General features: G+C 51.9%; 1 protein-coding gene across 3 annotated transcripts in view; it reads right to left on the reverse strand.

Annotated features, from left to right (window-relative positions):
* Positions 1-5,808: 5,808 nt before the first annotated feature.
* POMT2 (protein O-mannosyltransferase 2) overlaps positions 5,809-19,590 on the reverse strand; it is a 45,276-nt gene continuing 31,494 nt past the window's right edge. For 2 of the 3 annotated variants that reach the window (XM_005212200.5, XM_005212199.5), the window contains 12 exons: positions 19,364-19,430; positions 17,047-17,116; positions 15,220-15,298; positions 13,904-14,055; positions 13,377-13,468; positions 12,244-12,320; positions 8,851-8,922; positions 8,478-8,537; positions 8,283-8,388; positions 7,328-7,468; positions 7,069-7,183; positions 5,809-6,201 (listed from right to left, as the gene is read on the reverse strand). In XM_005212200.5, the coding sequence (XP_005212257.3) occupies positions 5,901-6,201; positions 7,069-7,183; positions 7,328-7,468; positions 8,283-8,388; positions 8,478-8,537; positions 8,851-8,922; positions 12,244-12,320; positions 13,377-13,468; positions 13,904-14,055; positions 15,220-15,298; positions 17,047-17,116; positions 19,364-19,430 (1,332 nt within the window). In that variant the 3' untranslated portion in view covers positions 5,809-5,900. Of the gene's footprint in view, positions 6,240-7,068; positions 7,184-7,327; positions 7,469-8,282; positions 8,389-8,477; positions 8,538-8,850; positions 8,923-12,243; positions 12,321-13,376; positions 13,469-13,903; positions 14,056-15,219; positions 15,299-17,046; positions 17,117-19,363; positions 19,431-19,590 lie in introns of all 3 variants that reach the window. The other variant, NM_001192896.1, reaches the window with a different exon arrangement.

Here is a 19,590-nt window from a genome sequence, read left to right on the forward strand (position 1 = left end):
ACGACTGAAGCGACTTAGCAGCAGCAGCAGCAGTTAGGGCAGGGAGCTGGAGCTGCTGGCCTCTCCGCTACCCCACGCAAACGCTGCCTGGAGGCATCCGGCCCCTGGCACCAGGTCTCCTTCGCATCCGACCCCTGGCACCAGGTCTCCTTCGCATCCGACCCCTGGCATCAGGTCTCCTTCCTGCAGCCCCGAGGTGGGGGTGGAAGAAGGCCAGGGCGCTTGCCTGTGTGACAAGGCAGAGCCGGGCGAGGGCCGCGAAGGGTTGGGCAGGGTCTGCCCTAGCTCTGGTTACTGACTGAAGCACCCCGGCACACTCGGGGGCCACCAGGGCGCTCAGCTTTAGGCACAGGGCAAAGACCACCGCCGTGTCCAGCCAGGCCTGCGTTTTCTTGAGGCTTCCATCCTTAGAAATCTGTCAGCTCCGGTTCTAACCCCAGCTCTGCTTGGCCAGGAGTGGGGTCTCAGGTGCAGCAATGGTGAGCACTCCAGTGCCTGGACAACTGAGAGGGTTCAGCAAGAACCTTCTACTATTCAGCGATTTTTTAATAGACTTTCGTACACGTTTAAATAGAAGCACTATTTCTTTCTTTAATTTGAAGTTCATGAAACAGAATCTCCTGAATTTGCCATTCAGGGTGTAAGGTTGGTCACCTGTTAAATAGACCTGAACCTTTCTCTTTCAAGCCTGCAAGTGCCATGGGCCCCAGCCCAGGCCTAGTGGTCCCTGTTTTAAAGAACAAGATCCTCACTTATCTTTCATTATGTCCTCTCCAAGCCTATCCACCGGCAGTCTGCCCGCCTCTTTTTTCCAGTTTCCTCGGTGGTGTGGTAAGGGGGGTGGAGTGGGGTTTCCAGGAACCTCTCAGCCCACCTCCTTTGGTCCGTGGGTACAAGGTGGGTGTACCCTTCAGGCATGAACTGGCTGAGGCTCCATGCTAAACCCTCTGCTAGGCATGAAGTATGGAATCCTTGCCCTCTAGAGCATCTGCTGGCCAACCCTGTGCTAGGCATGAAGTATGGAATCCTTTGAGGGCCTCAGCAGCACTCTTCTTGCTCCCAGGCAAACTTGGCAAAACCATCTCTCTTCTCTCCCTCTTCCAGGGATGCGGGACTTGGGAGCACACCTTATTTCTCTCTTCCCCATCCCTCCTCACATCTTGGGGGTCTCTGGGCTGGAGCAGGGGAGCAAAGCTGCAAGGCAGCTGGCGTGTGTCCTAAGGCGTCCAGGAGATCCCCGAGGGAGAGCACAAAGGGCCTGGGGGCTGAAGGGAGAAAGCTGGGTGCTCGGGGATTAGACTCCCGGGTCGGCGTCCCATGGCCCTGCAGCCAGCTCGGCAGGTCGTGGGGAGGGCCACATGTATCTCTGGGGACCTTTATCTTTCGGTGCCCAGATGCCCAGGGCTCCGTGCAGGCCTGCTGGCTCATCTAAGGCTTCCCACTCCATCCAGTGTGCACTTCCTGGCAACAGTCTACTCTCGGGACGCTGCTTGCCTCTTCTCTCCTTTGGGCAGGGTCTGGAGTCTGACGGGTTAGCGAGCTGATGGCCTTAGCTAGTAAGCGGTGCAGTCAGCACTCGCTCTGCCTTTTTAGAGCCGGGAGGAGGCAGGAGGAGAGAGCTAAGTGCTCTCTAATCTCCGCTCCCCTGAGCGAAAAGGCCCAGGAACCTGCCTGAGCCTTGCGGTCTGGGTGGTGTATTCCAATCAGGAGACACAGGGGTGGACTCCACATTTGAGAGGCTGGGGAAAAGTCACAAAAGCCCCACTCCCGGCATCTGCCCACAGACTTGGGCATGAGGTTCTAATTGAGGAGAGGCCAGTGTTGTAGGGCCAGTGTTGTCACGGAGGCTGCTTTATCACCAACGATAAAGGGCTAACACGTTCTGAGATCCATGTCGATACTATGCAAGGGACTTTGAGTCATTACCTTTCTTCATTCTCATAGTAACTCTGTCAAGTAGATCCTGTTTATTTTGCCCTTGTATTACTGTTGAGGAAATGGAGGCAACGAGGTTAAGTAACTGGCTCGTAAGTGGGGGGGCCAGTATTTGACCTCAAGGCTGACCCTGGCCCCTCCTCCAAACCTCTGTGCTCCACTGTCTCCGTCACTTTAATGGACTGTGAGCAAGAGCTGCATCCATAGTTCCGACCAAGGCAAGGTCACCGGGTCTGGGTCAAAAGGGTGCTGGAGCTGGCTCTTAGATGGCTCGGGAGAGCCAACTGGGTTAGTCTTTCCAGTTTCTCAGTGACATCAATCAAGTTAGTGGCCTGGAAGAGGCCATGGTGGAGCATCTGCACCATGAGACTGGACAGATGCTACAGATCAAGGCTTTTTCCCTCCCAGAAGACCACTGGTCTAGCTGCACCAGCAAACACCGGGCCCTGGACGAGCTGTCGGTGCTTTAGGCAGCAGGTGCGAAGGAACATGCTAATCTGAGGCTATGCCTTCTCCCCAGGGGATCCAGGCTGTCCTGGGCAGGTGCTTCTAGTCCCAGCACCAGGCTGCAGAAGCAGAAAAAGCCCAACTCAGTGCCGAGGCCCTGCTGCTGCTGCTGAGTGCTCAGTCGTGTCTGTCTCTTTTCAACTCACCAGGCTCCTCTGTCCGTGGGAATTTTCTAGGCAAGGATACTACAGTGGGTTTGCCATTCCCTTCTCCAGGGGACAGAGAAGGCAATGGCACCCCACTCCAGTACTCTTACTTGGAAAATCCCATGGACGGAGGAGCCTGGTAGGCTGCAATCCATGCGGTCGGTAAAAGTCAGACACGACTGAGCGACTTCACTTTCACTTTCATGCATTGGAGAAGGAAATGGCAACCCACTCCAGTGTTCTTGCCTGGAGAATCCCAGGGACGGGGGAGCCTGGTGGGCTGCCGTCTATGGGTTGCACAGAGTCGGACACGACTGAAGTGACTTAGCATCTCCAGGGGTATCTCCCCAACCCAGGGATTGAACCCGGGTCTCTCACATCTGCTGCACTGGCGGGAGGACTCTTTACCACTATCGCCACCTGGGAAACCCAGCCTTGGCTCTACTGTTGACTGCTCGTGGCACCTCGGCTAAGGAATGGAATCCCTCCTGGGTGGAACGGGAACAAAAACGCTGTGACTTCACTGGGCCTTTATGAGGACTCGGGTGTCACAGACGTGTTGGGAGGTGGTAAACCGAGCTGTGCCAGGAAGGTTTTGGTCCTTTCCTAGCCTGCTTGTCCTCGACAGTTCTACCCCCCGAGGGGCTGCAGGATTCCCTCCTCTTCCCTCCAGCTCCTCTTGGTCCTAAGCAGGAGGGGGGCGTGGTCAGGGAGCCCCAAAGGCCCCCGGTTTCACAGTACACTGGACTCCTCTCCTCCCTCAGCTACGGTCCAAAACACATCAGCTCTTACCTCCTTCGGACCTTAACGTGACCCCTGATGAGAAAACGCCTGCCAAGACGGGGGCCTCTGGGGAGCAGAATGGACATCAGTGCTGCAGTGCTGGGCCGCTCAGCTGTCTCAAAGTGGACGCTCTCTCTCTCTCTCCTTATATTTGTGTGACGAGGTTACGAGAGGGAAAAATAAGGTCCAGCTTCCTGCTTATTTGGGAATAAGTTTAAATAAATACAAGTAACAACCAACATTACTCAAGTAACCTTATTCATGAGAGGGCCTCAGTGTCTCCTGCTATAGCCGGGTTCACCTGCCCAGCCCAGGGCCTCTGCTGGAGTCAGAATGGCTCAGACTCCAGACACAATGGAACGGTTCTTGCACTCCAAACATTCTTTTTGTTCTGGGAGCCAGAGGGCAAGTCAGATTCAATTAAGTACAACAAGAACAACATGGCATTCAAAATAAGAGCTATTTATTACAAAAGTAAATGGCCTCTGATTATCTGTGGAAAAAAAAATTTTTTTTTAATATAAAATGTGGTTTAAGAAGTTGGCTGGAGGTTGAGCTGGCAAATGTCTCCTTCCTCCACCAGCACGTCTGCGGGACGTGTCACATTCTTCCGGGGGCTGGAGCCCATGTGCAGAGCATGGCTCTGACAGCCCCTTTCCCCAGCATCTTCTAACAACACAACTTGGGTCCTTGGAGCTGTGTTGGCCAAGCGTGCGCCAGCCTGGGCAAAGGAGGGGGTGGGGTGGGCAGACAGCTCTTCTCCCATCTCCGGAGAGCAGTGGAAGAGACCAAGGAAGCTCTTGTCCCCGGGGTGGCCAGATTAGGAGGGCGGCTGGGCAGGAGGCCACCTGAGCGTTTACCCTCCTTGCCCTCACCAGAGTGGCTGCCCCTCTGGCTCCTTCAGGGCACCTCCCTTCCAACGAGTTCCTATTAGGCAGTAAGGCACTGGGAGAAGCAGCCACCACCTCCCAGTTGTCAGCGTGGGGCCACTGGTTTTTGAAACAGTCAAGCCCAGGGTCTCCCGCATTCCATCTCCAGGAGAGCCCACCCAGAGGGCTGCCCCCTGCCCCCAGCTCAGAAGAAAGCAACTTGGTCTGAGCGAGAGAAGTGGGGGGCTGGGGGGCATGGGACAGCAGAGGTTCTCCATCCCTGCTCTCCCTCCCTTCCAGAAACACAATTAAGCAAGCAGCCCAGACTCAGCACCCGGCAGCAGTGCTTCCTGCTAGGGGAAGTCAAAAGGGCTGCAGCCCTGGGAAAGGGAGGTCACGGGGGCCCCAGATCTAATTAACAAACCTGCCTTGCTTTGGATGTGACTGCGTTTCCTCTATTAACTTTAATGATGGTCGGTCTGAGCATCCGAGCATGGCCAGAAGCTTCCCTCCCCACCACCCAGTGGGTAGCACAGCCTGTCCTTGGGACCAATTTCCAGTCTCCGTGGCAACCACCGAGCAAAGCTCGAAAGAGCTCTGACCTTGGCAGAGCTGGTGGGGGCTACAGAGGAGGGAAGATGGAAAGTAGCAAGAGGTTCATCATTAAACCTTGAAGCATTACAGTCCTCTGAGACAAAAAAAAAATACTTTGTCATGCACCAGGAGGACGAAGGCGGGCTGAGGGATTGGCCTTGGGTTAGTTCAGTTCTGGCCCAAGGGTTTTCCTTCTCTCTTTCACCTGGGGAGGAAGTAAAAGGAACAGCTCCGAGCTGCTTGCTTGGGCTTCAAGGTGGTAAAGAGAAGTTCTGATGCATGCCTAGGTGCTCTGGGGCCTTGGGGAAAAGGAGACAGGTGAAACAGTGACCCAGAGGAAGGGGGTGAAACAGAGAGAAAGGAGGGCATCAGCACTGGGGACCAGAGGAGGAGGCATGGGGAAAGCTTAGTGAGTGACAGGAGCACTAGCCCAGAAAGGCCGGGCAACCTGGCCCCGGACACCCCACCGGGAGCTCAGCCCAACCCCTCACGTTCACCCTGGGTGCTAGGAGAGGGGCCGGTGGGAGAGCATGGGTCCCAACCTCACAGCCAGGCTGGATGCAGAAGGAAGGGGATGGGCAGCCACTAGTTGCCCCTGGCTCCCAGGCCCTGAGGACACAGCACCAGGGATGGGGTGCCGTGCCCCTCGCCAACCACACGCCCAGCATTCCCAGACGGCAAGGAGCCGAGGGCTGAGGAGGGCCAGCGGGGCTGCTTTGCACTGGGGCCCGGGCCCCTGAGCACACACTGCGGGCAGGAGGCGGGCCCTCCAGCTTGGGGTGTTTGGCTTAGGGATCTGCTTGTTTGCGGGAAGGAGGGCGGCACAGCCTTGACGATCCTGGCGGCTCCACCCGAGGTAATTCCCCAAGGCGGGGTCAGTGCAGTCAGCCTTCCTGGAGCTGAGAATTTCTGATGAATCTTACAACCCAATCCAGTGAGAAAAAAACACCAGAAAATACTACTGTAGCCCTGGACGATTTCTTAAGAGTTTATGATGCTCCACTGTCCACAGCCATGGTCTACACTGCACAGGCACACGGACACACGCACGCTCACACTCATCCACTCATGGGGGACGGGGCTGAGAGGGAAGTTGTTTGTGGCTGAGCAGAGCCAGTGGAGGAGCCTCTGTGAGGAGCAGGGCCGCGGTGCTCCCCAGCGGGTTGCGTGCTGGCAGGCAGTGCAAGTCCACAGGCTCTTCGGGCTGCTTCCTCCACGGCTGGAGGGTCCGGGGACTGGCTCCACAGCTGGCCGTCCCCACGAAGGTCCTGGTCTCAGGCTGGAGTCCTCGCAGTGGCCTCAAAAGTCCCACGATTCCAGCCACCTGAGCCCGGCCATCGGACTTCGGGGGTCCTGGGCCAGGGGACCTACCATCCCATAAGCCAGAGGGTGGAAGAGGTAGAAACTGTGGGGGAGAACCCGGGGGGGGGGTGGCAGTTGGCACCCTAGGGCCTCGGCGGAGGCGGGGAGCCCTGAGACCCCTGACGCTCAGCTCCTCAGACCTTCTCTACCTACGGGACCCACCCTGAGGTGTCAGCACGCCTGTGTGACTTCACCACGTGGGGACACCATACTCTGGGACCTTGAAAGAGAGCGACTTAATGACAGTAAGGGAAAAGGACTCTTCTCAAGAGGCCCAGGAGACAGAGCAGTCCAGGGTCTGGTCATTGGCTGTGTGGCCCAGACTCTCTGTTAAAATGTGGATGTGCTCTCAGGTCACAAGTCTCCTATTCCCAGTTCAGGACTTTATGTTGCCCCGGCCCCTCAAGGCCAGTGATGCTCAACTGCAGATCTGTGAGACTGTGAGATGGGGGAGGGGGCGGCCTGCCAAACAGCATCCTCCCTGCAGTTACTCTGAGCCACACTGCACCCCCTGGCGACCCTCTACCACCTGCCCCCCCTACCCCCCGCTGAGAGCCACGCCAGCTAGGAGCCAGGTAACTGCAGAGGGGTGCTCTCCAACATGAGCCAGAGAGGTGCAGAGCTGGGAGCCGCTGGCTAGAGGTGAGAATGCAGGGCGTTAGTGCATGTTTCTCCACCTGCTGCCCCTTCAGGTCACGTGGAGGGCTTTGGAAACAGTGGCTGACAGGGCCCAAACTGGGCTCAACAAAACCAGAACGAACCTCTGGAGACACAGCCAGGCACCAGTGTGCTTCAACAGGGGCTCAAAAACGCACCCAGGGCTGAGGCCTTGGGGTTGGGGGGTCGGCCATGCAGGTGCAGCGGGCGCTCACCTGTAGGCAGTTCCCAGGAGCAGGCTCAGGATGCCCAGCACGTGCACGCATCTGGCCAGCGGATAGGAGGCCAGGCTCCAGGCACAGAGCCGCAGGAGGGTGTCCCACAGAAGGCCTGGGGAGGAAGGGAAACCCCTCACTGCTCCGTCAGAGGACGTCTTCTGGGGAGGCAGATGGGCTCCCCCAGCACCGCCGCTCCACGGTGGTCTCGTCCGGCCTGCCCACCCTCATCACCCAGGTCCCAGAGGGCAGCGCTGACCTGTGAGCATGCTGGAGAAGAGCATGGCGGGGAAGTAGTGGTGGAAGTAGAGGACCCGGCCCATCAGGAAGAAGGGGAAGTAATGCATCATCCAGCCGAACAGGAGCTGCCCGCCTCCTCGCAGCAGGACCTGGGACAGCCCTGAGCCCCAAGCAGCACAGCCTGGTCAGCCGACAGGGACGGGCATGGAGCCTGCCCCGTGCAGCTCTGCCCCTTCCTCGCCATGTGACTCACAGGAGCCACGTCACCCGAATGGGCCTTCCGTCCCTCACCCCCCAGGGTGAACAACCCTACGGCGGCTGGCAGGAGAAGGAACTGCTTACTCCCTGGCCCGGGAGGCCTGGGCACCCCCAGCAGGGGCGCCCAACCCCAGGAGCAGGCCGCCCGGCCTCCGGCCCCAGCTCCCGCATCTCTGCTGCCACACAGATCTCTGCAGCAAGATGGGGCGGGGGTGCGGGCAAAGGAGAGGACGGGGGTTGGGGAGGGGTGGCCTGGGACCATGTCTGCAGACACGGAGCTGCAGAGGCAGCAGAGGACCTGTGTGAACGTCTTGGATGCTGCAGCCCATGGCCTGGGGGCTGCTTTGCTCCTGACTAGAGGACAGGAGAGCAGAAGAGAAAAAATGGGCAGTCGTGCACAGAGTGTAGAGGTCAACAGTGAAGGCTCTGAACGCAGACCACCTGGGTGTGAACCTCAGTTCTGTCACCTACTGGGACAAGGTTCTTAACCTCCTTGTGCCTCGGTTTCCTAATCCATAAACAGGTAATAAACTCTGCTGGGAGGACACAGGGTTTAACACAGCACTAGGCATCTGGTGCTTTGAGCTCTAAAAAGTCACAGAGAAGGGAAGAAAGGGAGGGAAAGGCAGAGGATGGCCCATCAGCAGGCCAGCACTCCCCAAGTGCGGGCACCCTTCGGGCTGCTAGGTGGGCGCAGGGGAGCCCAGGGACCCGACCTTCAACCTCGACAGGCAGATGCGCGCCCCTCTGCACAGCCACAGCAAAGACGCTCGCTGAGAGGACGTAGAGGGCGATGCTCAGCAGGTTCAGCCACCAGACTACCTGCAGGGAGACGGGCACGGGCGGGTGAGAGGAGGCAGCAGCACCCTGCGGCACGCTCAGGGCCCCACCGCAGCACGAGGGGCACTCACCGGGTTGCCCAGCAGATACACTCGGAAGTCGGTGTCATTGGCCCCTGAGAAGCGCAGGCCCTGTGGAGCAAAGGACACAGAGTGGGGACAGGGCTCAGCCCCGCCCAGCCGCTTGAGTCTCCAGGGGAGGAAGACCGGCCACTTTTCACAGACAGGGAGCCTAGGCAGGAGGCTCGGAGCGGGCACTTTCTCCATGAGCTCCCTGGGGAGGCTGGGTCCAGCCGAGCACAAGCAGAGCCAGAGCCCGTCTCCGGCCACCCTCCGCCCGGCAAGGCCTGCCCCCACCACCCCAGCATCCCCCCACCGCCAGCCAGGCTCCACAGCCTCCTCCTCAGCTCCGTTCCCGGGGAGGAGCTCTCGCTTTGGGCCCTACCTGAAAGTTGATAGGCCAGTGCCAGGGTTTGGACGTGAACTCATTGTCCTTGGGCTTGAGGCCATTGTTCCCCTGCAGGAAAGTGGTAAGGAAAAAGCTGGTCCAGACAGAGCTCTAGAAGGCTGACAGGAACGTGAGGGTCGGGCATCTCTGATGTGTGGCCACATGTCCATGTCAAGACAAGCCCTCTCTCCTCTGCCCTCTCCCTCGTTGGCAGGGGAGAGTCAGGGGTCACTCTCAGTCACCGCACACCTGCTGACCACAGCTGCCCCACTTCACCCAAAGAGTAGGCCTCCATGTCCTGGCAGAGACAGTCTGCTCAGACTCTCTGCTCGAGGGAAAGAGGCATGACAGGCCTGTTTCCCTTGGCACAAAATATATATCCATCTTCCTGGCAAAGGATAAGGTGTCAAGAGGATGAGGAGAGGGGCGTGTAAAATCAGGGCTCAGTTATTTGTTTCCTTGAAAGGCCAATTTCAAACCCAAACCCAGAACTCTTAAGTTCCTGGACTCTGGAAAAGTTACTTTAGTCTAGTGTTTCTCAGTAATTTTTTTTCATTACTACCTGTCCCCAGTCAATATTTTTAAGATATATTTTCCTTAAACACTCCCTTGCAGTGACATTTAAAGCATTTTTTAAATTGTGGTATAATTTATATATAACATTAGGTGCAAGTATACAACATAATGACTTAACATTGGTATATACTGCAAAACATCAGCAGAATAAGTCCCCTCATGACATTTTAATACTATAGATATTCCGTTTAGCTGTTTATATAATGAATGAATACCTGTGTTTTATACATTAAAAAACTGTTTCCTTTTATTCGCCCTCTAAGAATATATTACCCCCCGGTTGAGAATGCACACTTTAGTCTGAAGGACTCAGTCTCAGTCCCTTCAGTCCACCAGCCAAGAATATCTAATAACCTGTCTTCATACGGCAAAATCAGACCTTTGCTAAAACAAGGCGCCAACCTCGTCATCAGACAGACTGAGAAGGCATTTCCCAAGGAGGAGTCAGGTCAAAGTTTCTCCACCTGGGCACTCTGACACTTTGGGCTGCAGATGTCTCCTGTGGGGGCTGGTCTGTGCAATGTAGAGTGGTGAGCAGCCCTAGCTTTTACTCACTGGATAGCACCCCTACCCATTATGCCAGCCAAACACATCTCCGGACATCATTAAATACCCCCTCGGAGGCACAAACCGTGCTCTAATAAGGACCACGGGTCTAGCTCAAGAAAAATCCAGGCCTGCCTGGTTCGTTGAACCACCAGCCAGGGCCTTATTAACCCAATGCCTCAAGGGCTTGGGAGTTGTCTGCAGGCCTCCCTATGGTGGCTGGGTTGCTCCTTCAGGGTAGAAAGTACAGGGGGTGTCAGATCCAAATGGGCCAGTTGCACAGCCCCTCAACCACTATGGCCATCTTAAGAACCTCACAATGAAGAATGAATCATTCTGGACCCCAGAGCAACTGCTGAGGGAAATCAATTCCTTCCAGCCAGTACGGTTCAGCCCTAAACCAGGGACTCCAGCCAGAGTTAGAACAAGCCAAGGGCATCCTACACATTAAACTCTTCAGAAACCGAGCTCCTTTAGTAAACCAAGAAATGGAAGCAAGGAAAATCTGAATATCTATGCATTGTTCTCTATGCTTAGTACCCAGGGGGCTTGTTCCAGCTAACCTCAGCAGGCATGGTGCCTTCTCTGCCCAGGCCTGAGACCCCTGCTCAGCTAACAGATGCCCTGCGGCTTCTACAGTCCAGACAATTTTGATCTCTCGCCCCATTGTGACTCTACATCCGTTGAATAACAAAGTTTCCTTATGTCTCTTTTCTTCTTTGATTCCACCTCTTAGATAATGAAAGAAGAAATGAGACTATTTATTTAGACTTAGTCTTAAAATTCTACCCAGATCTAAAATACTATTTTGACTGACAGGCATATATTCAAAAGAGCTCTGTCATCAGGCCACAGTGACAGCTACAAGCACAGAGTCAGGGAAGAAGTGACCCGGAGATTGGTTACTGTCAACTCATCACCTCCCAATGTGCAAAAATGACAAAAGTTGGATTTTTAAATTTAATCTGCTGAAATAAGTCAACTGTATTTACCAAGTGCTGCTTACATAATCACTTCCAGGAGAGACCAACTGACAGTGGCTCACCAGGAAAGAAAAAACAAGAGCTACTGCTCTCTGCATCAACGCAGAGGTCCACAAACCTGGCTCTAAACATTGTTCCTGCAGAGTGCCAGTTTTCCAGAAGCCACAGTAAAGAGCTTTCTCCCTCTACATCAAAACTGCAGGAGGGTTTTCCAATTCAAAGGGGAAATTTTAAGCTAGTGGGTAGAATTTTCTCAATTTACAGATTTTGTCTCTCAGTTGTTCTTAAACCTATGTCAGCTGTCAGCTACTAATGATAGAGCACAAACAGTGAGTCTTTAAAACCCTGAAAAGCATCAACCATGCCCCCCTAAGCAGTCTGTTTCTCTCTGGGAACATGAGTGGGGTCCTGGTTGGGATTTTATGCTGCATATAAACAGCACACTCAAATTGGCCTTTCATCCTGCTGCTGCTGCTGCTAAGTCGCTTCAGTTGTGTCTGACTCTGTGCGACCCCATAGACGGCAGCCCACCAGGCTCCCCCGTCCCTGGGATTCTCCAGGCAAGACCACTGGAGTGGGTTGCCATTTCCTTCTCCAATCCATGAAAGTGAAAAGTGAAAGTGAAGTCGCTCAGTCATGTCCGACTCCTAGCGACCCCATGGACTGCAGTCTACCAGGCTCCTCCATTCATGGGATTCTCCAGGCAAGAGTACTGGAGTGGGGTGCCATTGCCTTCTCCGGGCCTTTCATCCTAGCTGATTCTAATTTCATATGATGGAATCAACTATCAGTGTCTCATGATTTTCAGCCAAGAGCACTGTAATGTTCAGGGGCTCTGCCACTTGAACAGATCTGAGAATCACTTAGAGGCAGAGGAGTGTAGTGGTCACTAGCACTGACTCTGAAGGCCTAGATCCACCGCTTCCATTTAGCTGTGACCCTGGGTAAGTCCCTTAACCTCTATGCTCAGTTCTGTCTTCTGTAGACTGGGGACAGAATCTCTGGAGGCCTGTAATGAGTAGTGAGTGAGTTAATACATGTGCAGGGCTTACAGTAGTGCCCGGCACACAAGAGCTGCATAAGTGTTCACAAAGTTACCACCAGCAGCATCACCACCATCATTCAGTGCCTTGGAAGACCAAGTTTAAGTCACTATGTGAAGACACTTTCAGAGTCCTCCACAAGCGGGCAGCGGGCCTATAGCATGGTTACTGATTTGTGATCCAAATCTGCGGATGCCTAAGACTTCTTGGAGAAGCTTCCCAGTGGGAAGGGGTCACGGTACCCGGATCATCACCATGTGGGACTCCAGCATTATCTCAGGGAAACTGGGCTGCAGCACTTCCAGGCTGATGTTTGGCACTGGAAAAAGAAAGATAGAGGCGTGAACCTTCCTCACACAGCCTCTCCTCACAGCTGTCTGTCCATGATATCCACTCTGCTGCCAGGGTCTGAGGGTAACCTTCCTGACAAGCTAACAAGCCTGTGAGAGTGTTGAGGAATTCTCCATCATTCCCTCAGCCTGTAGCACTCAGCAGGCATTCTGAGGGAGGCAATGGCAACAGATGAAAAGCCCCACCCCACCGCACCCCCAACCAGAGGCACCCACAGCCCTTGGGCCGTCACCCTTCATGATGGTGCTGCCCCAAATGCAGCTCCCACACCCGAAGCAGGTTGTGAGGACTGCGACCCAGCCTATCTCATTCACCAAGGCATCCCCAGGGCCCTACATGGCTCCCAGCATACTCGTCAGTGAATTGTTTAATTAGCTAGTTAATTAGCTGGTTGGTTAAATTAGGTGGTAAGAATGAAGTGGGAAGCATGAAGAAGAAAAATCAAGCCTAAAGGGGGTAGTTTAGGAGGCAGAGGATGAGCTCAGAGACTCGTTGAGTTGAAGATGACACTGGACCGGAAATGTCAAATTGGAGCCTGGGAGTATAAATACAGGATCGATCAAGGGCCGTGGCCATCACTTTCTGTAATAGCCTCAGCTGGATGTGGGGAGGGGAGGAGCCTATGCAGGGGCAGAAAGGGAAAGCACCAGCTTGCTCTGAGCCTTGAGGTTAGGGAGGTAACCACAGAGGGAACAGAGAGCCCAGAAGGAGGCAAGCAGAGGGACCTGCATTGCAGGCGGCAGCAGGAGTCAAATCCAGTGAGAGGCAACCAGCTCTGGCCCCAAGTGAGGCCACTGGTCACTTGTGGGAGAAGAATTTAAGAAGAATAGGAAGTCTAAGTGAGCAGGCAGAAAAAGGAGCTGCCCGTGCAGACAATTCATATGAAGAGACTAGGTTTAAAAAAGGAAGACAATGCAACAATAAGATACCATGGCAGCAGAGTCTGTAAAGGGTTATTTTCCTCAGATAAGAATGACTTAGAGATGTTCCCTTCAGAGCCAGCCCAGGACATGACCTCACTCACATTTGGGATTGATATGGTCCTCCACGTTCCAGATGGAGCTGAGGGTTTCCTTCAGGTATGGTGTGCATGTGACTTCCATCTGCTCCCAGCCCCTGTGAAAAGGAGTCACAATGTCTCTCAGAAGACCTGAAACTCACCAGACAGCGGTGCTGTCCAGCCGCATGGAACGCTTCTCTTTCCAACCTAGCGGTCATGCTCTTTCCAGCCTCTCACTTCTCTGTTTCATGACCATCCCAGAAGTAGTCTAGCCTACATCATGCCCAGTTTAGAGACACAGAACCAGAGAGTTATCACAGGCCAGAGATATAAATGCTCAACTATTACAACATGTGAAACACCACAGGAACTCTGGAGCTCTGGGCTCCATAAAGTTCTTGATGGCTTTTCTCCCTCCATCCACCACAAAGAAAAACCAAACACGAGGGGAACACTGATCATTCGGGAATGGAAGTTCGGGGCATTCTCCTTGTAAGTGTGAAAGGAAAAGCATGAGCCACTGCTGGGATGCCAAACCCCCAGAGACTTACCACTTGGGCAGGACCTTTCCCGAGGAGCCCAGGACACAACCTGTGATCAGATGGATGAGGCGAATTCGACTTCTCAGCACTTTGATTCGGTTTCCAAATTTTCTGTTTATAACCTCAATCCGCCAGAAGTCATTCGAGTCCCCTGACCCATTCTGCCACATAAATTAAGAAAAAAATACAAAGAAAATATTAATAAGATGACTTTAGAGAAGGCGCGTCAAAAAAGGGAGATGGCCAGCCTTTCAGATGCCATCATGTTACAGAGGTCAAAGACCAAACTGGCCTAAGTGACTGAGGTGGGAAAGAGAAAAAGAGGGCCAGAGAAACATCCCAAGGAACATCCCACGTGACTGCCATTTCCCCAGGCCTCATTATCACAACCAACAAAAGTAGTATGAAGCCTGGAACCTGAAGTCCAATCCTTCACTTCACAGAACTACAGTTTAAGTTCTAAATAGATGCTTCTGCCCTTAAATTAAACTCAAGACATCACTATGAGCCAACAGAAATAAATTTGGGTCCTTTGCATCCGTCACCATGGCCATATGGACACTCATCCATCTAAGGAATGTCTAGCCTAGATATCATACTATGGAAATTAAGACAGTTGTGTCTAATTCTCATCAGGAGATGCCCACCAGAAAAAGATGAAGTTCAGAGTCTTGGCTCTAGTATAATGTGGGATAAGCAAATGGAAAGAGGATTGGGAACTCTACCTTAAGGAACCCAGAGTCTTTACTGAAGCACCAAAGCCCTTGGAAGGGAACTTAGACAGCTGGTCATAAATCTATCTTCCCACTAGGTGTTTTTGCTTTCAAACTCCTTCCCAAGTCGTAAGTACTCATAGAGCTTCCTCAATAAGCTGCGTCACCCCAAGAAGGAAAAATCCAAAAGCAAGGTGGACAATATTCCTCTGCAGAACAGAGAGGTAATCCGTAAAAATAAAGCCAATGAGAATTTGGGATCTAGCAAAGGATAGACCTGTATATTCCTCTGGGTTCATATTGTGGCCCTGTGGCTTCTAAGTACAATATGATTTTAAAAAAGACTCAAATAGTATTCATATTTGACATTTATTATGTGTCAGAACATAAAAATGGCATGGTTATTATAGAGGCAAGAGATGGAAAAAAATAGACTTCACAGGCGGCCTTTCCCACAGCAAGCCTAGCCAAAAAGCTCCTGAATGCTAAGAGTCCCTGTGCAGCCAATCGTTAGGAACATTCCGGAATTCTGGGAAGGCCGCTCCGCCTCATGGCGCTGAGCCAGGCCCCACAATGTTTGGCGTCCTGCTCACACTCGAGTGGCTCACTTACTATGCCATAGCCAGTGACCTGATAGTGCTTCCGGGTCAGGGGGGCCTCGTGATAGTGACTGTGCAAGTTCCGAGAAGTCCTGGAAATGAAGAGAGAGAAGTGCCATTATCCTGAAGAAAAGAGATGTGTGATGTTTCTTCTTTTACCCAGGATATTCAGAGTCATCTGTTCAGGGAAGAAAAATTAGAATCAAAACTTCTAAATCCAACAAACCAGGACCTTCTTGCCCATTCACCCACAAGAAATACCCAGAGAACTGGAGAGCTGCCCAAGCCAGGAGGGACAGACCAACAGGAGTACTGGACCACGTGCCAAGAAAAAGGCTCCACTTCTTGTTCACCCATAACTTGAGCAGTGGGCAGAGGGGATGACTGAACACATTGGTGGTCTGAGGCAAGCTAGTCTGACTTATGAGGCAGCTTTAGGGGGAAGAAAATTAAAATTTGTAATCCACATATGCCAGAGACAGGCAAACCTCCTCCCTCCCATCTACTGTTTCTGCTCCTGTCAGTTTTACCAAGTGGGGATCTGTGCAGGAAGTGCAGGGTTTAACTGAGATTTTATTTACTTTTGCTTTTTGTAATAATCCTTACTTTTATCCATAACAAGTAGTCAATGTTCATTATAAAAATAAAATTAAAGTATCCATAATCCTACTGACTAGGGAAAAAACACTGCTTATAGCTTTTATATATATATATATATATATATATATATACATATATATATATATAATAACCACTGATTTTATTTTAAAAATCTGTATGTGATAATTCACATAAACTTTTGCAGGGCTGCTTCTGTCATCTACTGTTCCCATTCATTTTGTACATAGTGCCCTATTTCCTTGAGTGTTTGGTTACTTTTTCGGTACACTGTTACTGAAAAACGATTTATAGGAATGGATAACAACATTTCTTTCCCAAAAGAGGATTCACATTTGCTTTTGGCCAGGTACCTAGGAGACATTACCACATCTAGGATTATGTTCATTTAAATTCATGCCTTGAAGATTTTCAGACAATCCACGTAAAATCAATTTGGATTGCAAATCCATATGAAGATCAGTTGGTAATCACTACTTCTCAGGAACCAGATTTTGTTTCCCTGACAAACCTTAACCCCCAGGGCACTCTGACTTCCCAAATAAACTCTGAATATAGGTAGATAGGGCAGATTTACCCTAACACCAAGCCTTTGGGGGTTATAAATCTGAAGTGAAGATCACAATAACTCACCACTTTGGGTGAGCCTAAAGCTTGGCCTTCAAAACTTCTTTCAAGAGGCAGTCAAAAGCCAAAGCTCAAAACTCAAGATCGTAGGGACAAGGCAGACAGGGCCACAGCATCCCACTTTTTCTCTGTATTTCCCCTTTCACTGAGATTTTGATGTAGTAATTCCTTACTATTTTGTCCGTTCTTCATGCTTTTCAAAAGATGCTTTTACATTGTTCTGGCATTTTGAGTTATTTTCAGGGAGAACACTGGAGAAGTGAACTAGTTTGCCATATTCAGAAACAGACTCATATCTTTTTAAAGGCAACCCCTTACGAAGAAATTTTGGGCCATTCAAATACTTCTCCCCCGCCCTCCCCCAGCTGCCCCTGGGCAAAAGGAAACTGAAAGGTACCCTCAAAGTCCAACTCAAAGTCCAAAGCTTCCCAAAGCCAAAACAGGCAAAGTAATTATTCTCCCATGTTAGCATAGCAGCCTTGCTCTGTTTACTAGGGCTTGGTCCACATCTGATTCTGTTTATTTCCTGCTTAAAAGAGCTCCCTACCTTTGGCGCTCAAACCACTCATTTATGCCAAACAGCAAATTTACTTACTCTTTGTGTTCTAGTCGAATGATGTCTCCATGTCTCACAAACTCCACTGGGAGTGAAGGGTCTAGGGGATCTGCCAAGAAGAAACAAGCACTGATGTCCGAAATCGTTCACTCACTAAACTAGTATTAATCGAGGGCCTACCAGTAAAGAGTTATAGTATTTACAATGTGGTAACTCCTGTTTGAGGTGCTGACAGAATGCTGTGGGACCAAAGCCAACTGTCTGAGGTGAGAAGGGAAGCGTGCCCCAGAGATAATGCTTGAAAAGACTCTTAAAGGAGAGGGAGAATTTTGTCAGGTGAACGAGTGGGGAAAAGGCACAGAGGTAGGAAAGAGAAAAACTCATTTGATCAATGGCAAATGACTTTACATGGTTAAGGCAGGCAGAAAGGAGAATGGGAATCGGTCAGGGGGTGGACAAGTGGGGCGAGACTGTGTATGCCAGGCTGGGAAACGTGGCCTTTATTGGCCAAGCACTGAAGCCCCCAACTAGAAGATTTTTAAGCTGGGAAGATAAATAATAAGATTTTCCTTTGGGTAGTAAAAATAAAGTCTGCCAAATATTAATCCCATGCAAATGATCATTTGCACAGCTCTCTTCAAAATCAAACGTTAAACCTGCATATTTTGCTAGTGATTATCTTGTCTCTGGCAATAGACTTGATCAATGTGAACCAAAGAAAATGATGGAAGAAAAGGACTACTTCTACATCATCAAGAAGTCAAGACCAATGAAGATCTAATGAAGTGACGACAGTGGAAAAGGAAAGTGGCAGTAATCAGAGCAACACAGAAGGATCCTTGCAAATTTCTGTCCCAGGAGTGGACACCAACACTCAAGGTCAGGAAAGAGATCTACCAGGACAAATCACTGGCTCGCAAGAGAATTCGAGACCTCAGCTGGAGAGACGCCCATTCCTACGCTGCCTCCTAAGGTCTCTTAAAAAGAATAATCAGCAAGATGACAGATCAGATACATCAACGGGGAGGGAAGTTTTACTTCACATGGGCCTGTGGGGGAGGGGCACTCACGGCCATCAAGAACACAGAACCCTTCATCTAGACAGTTCCCACTTCCCAAGTGCTTGGGGCGACCTGCCTTCACACGACTCCTTCGTTACTGGGTGAAACGCAGCCACCTTAACCTGGAAGCTACAACAGGGTAACAGAACAGGGATGCTTAAAGAGCTGGTCTGTGCCCACTTGACTTTAGAAAGACAGCTGGTCTTCCCTCATAAATCCTCATTGCAATAGACCACTTATATTTGGCCTGTTAAGTCAAAGCACAATCTATACCAGTCTTATAAGGGTACAGAACAGACCCGGCAGAGGAGCCTGGCAGGCTACCGTCCACAGGGTCGCAAAGAGTTGGACATGACTAATGCGACTGAGCATGCAGGCACACAATGGTGTCATAGTTCATATTACTGAGGAGTAGGTGCAAAGACACTGGTCATGTCGGTCACGTTTCTAGTCAGAAAACCATGGCAATAAGAGGAGCTGGGGAAAGGAACAGAGAAGATGAATTCAGATGAGAAGTTGCCACTTCTCCATGAAGACCAGGAGCAGCTGACTCGAGACAGGCTGAGCCAGGAGGTGTTTGCCGAGGAGTCACAGTGAACACCTGCGGCAGAAGACAATCGGCAGGTGAGCGGGAGACGCCCTCTGTTCTCTTCTCTTCTCAACTGCAGCAGAAGGCACAGCCTGCAGGTAGCCAGCTGTCTGTCCAAAAAACAGAAGATACAGACACAGCCCTTGCCACAAAGCCCCAGGAGGCCAGGTGTGCTTCAGAGCTGCTTCGCCCAGGCCGTTCAGAGGCAGCTGTGCAGGCCTAGACAAGGCCAGCCAGAGGGCTGGCAGGCCCACGGGTCTCCCACTGACTGGCCCAGCTCTGGGATGAGCAGTGGGCAGCAGCCCTCTATCACATCCGGACAGCCACGCCGTACCACACGCTGGGGTCTGCAAGGCTTGCTGTGCTCCAAATCAGACGAGAGCAGCGACTGTGTGTCCCCGGTACGTACCCAGGGAACCTCATCCAGACCAAGTCTGAGCCTCGGCCTGTTCTCTGGCTTCAAAATGACAGCTCTCAGGGCCTGATCTTATCACTCTAGCTCACTGCTTATCCCTAGACCAACCACAGTCCTTGGAATATAGTGGGGGCTCAATAAATCACTTTTGAAAGGATAACTGAGATCAGTCAAGATGGCAAAGAATGCTCAGGAAAGCCCATCCTAGAACCATTCTTTTGGAAGCATGAGAAATGTTAAGGAAGGCTCAGAGTAAGTAACAATAGAAGCATCAGTTCTCTGCCGCATTACCTGAGTTCGAATTATGCTTCTTAATAATCCACAGGTTGTTGTAGTCCTTGTGCAAATAGGTGGTGACCTGGGGGGGTGGGGGAAGGAGGGGGTGGTGGGAGGGAGGAGAGTGTTACCATCAGCAGAGTCAGCCACAGGACAGTCAGCAGTGAGCCGGGACTGCTCCGGGCTCTCTCAGAAGCCCCAGCCACCCACCCGAGGGGCCGTGTTTCCAGACGGGGCCAGAA

The sequence above is a fragment of the Bos taurus genome, chromosome 10, assembly GCF_002263795.3.
Source record: "Bos taurus isolate L1 Dominette 01449 registration number 42190680 breed Hereford chromosome 10, ARS-UCD2.0, whole genome shotgun sequence".
Classification (NCBI taxonomy): domain Eukaryota; kingdom Metazoa; phylum Chordata; class Mammalia; order Artiodactyla; family Bovidae; genus Bos; species Bos taurus.